The sequence below is a fragment of the Papio anubis genome, unplaced genomic scaffold (genome assembly GCF_008728515.1).
Source record: "Papio anubis isolate 15944 unplaced genomic scaffold, Panubis1.0 scaffold8390, whole genome shotgun sequence".
Lineage (NCBI taxonomy): Eukaryota > Metazoa > Chordata > Mammalia > Primates > Cercopithecidae > Papio > Papio anubis.
In genome coordinates this window covers 1-1,133 of record NW_022168616.1, presented here as the reverse complement: position 1 = coordinate 1,133, position 1,133 = coordinate 1, and the positions used below count along the sequence as shown (strand labels likewise).

The 1,133-nt window shown below is 46.4% G+C and overlaps 1 protein-coding gene across 1 annotated transcript; it reads left to right on the top strand.

Annotated features, from left to right (window-relative positions):
- Nucleotides 1-50: 50 nt before the first annotated feature.
- LOC116273539 (T-cell surface glycoprotein CD1a-like) lies at nt 51-1,130 on the top strand (the record flags this gene model as incomplete). Its single annotated transcript, XM_031662681.1, has 2 exons — nt 51-447; nt 968-1,130. Coding segments are annotated over 2 exons (560 nt in total), but the record flags the coding sequence as incomplete, so codon positions are not given.
- Nucleotides 1,131-1,133: the final 3 nt, after the last annotated feature.

Below are 1,133 nucleotides of genomic sequence, written 5' to 3'. Positions count from 1 at the left end.
CCTCTTTCTCTGAATCCCTGACCAAACCAAATTTTATTCCATTATGTTAAACCCTGCAAACTTCCCCCTTCTCCTTCTGCAATCTTTGGTTCTACTTCTACAATCTTTTCTTCTACTCATTTCATTTTATCTTTTTTTCTCCCTCTTTCCCGTATTTCATAACCCCAGATCCTTTTGAGATACAGTGGACAGGAGGCTGTGAATTGCACTCTGGAAAGTTCTCAGGAAGCTTCTATAGGTTAGCTTATCAAGGATCAGATATCATGAGCTTCCAGAACAATTCATGGTTGCCATCTCCAGTGGCTGGGAATATGGCCAAGCGTCTCTACAAAGTGCTCAATCAGAATCAGCATCAAAATGACATAATACACAGTCTCCTCAGTGACACCTGTCCACGTCTCATCTTGGGTCTTCTTGATGCCGGAAAGGCACATCTCCAGAGGCAAGGTCAGTCCTGCACCCTCCCTCCAAGAACTTTTGATTTCAAAATCATACCCTTCCACCATCCCCTTCCAATCTGGAATAAGGAAGAGCCACCCAGAAGTGGGAAAGGCTGGGTGCAGTGGCTCACATCTCTAATCCCAGTGCTTTGGGAATGTGAGGCTGGAGGACCGCTTAAGGGCAGGAGTCCCAGACCAGCCTGAGCAACATAGTGAGACCCCTGTCTCTAAAAAATAAAAATAAGTTAGCCAGTCATGGTAGCACATACCTGTAGTCCCAGTTACTTAAGAGGCTGAGGCAGGAGGATTGCTTGAGCCCAAGAGTTTGAGGTTACAGTGCGCTATAATTATAATTATGCCACTGCACTGCAGCATAGTGACAGAGTGAGACCCTGTCTCAAAAAAAAAAAAAAAAAAAAAAAAAAGAAAAAGAGAAATGGGAACGATGTGTCTATCTAAACTTCTAAACTGCTGTGGAGATATGAAACTCCAAGTCTGTGTTTGAATATGTTTTCTGTCCTTTGCAGTGAAGCCCGAGGCCTGGCTGTCCCGTGGCCCCAGTCCTGGCCCTGGCCGTCTACAGCTTGTGTGCCATGTCTCAGGATTCTACCCAAAGCCCGTGTGGGTGAAGTGGATGCGGGGTGATCAGGAGCAGCAGGGCACTCAGCGAGGGGACATCCTGCCCAATGCTGA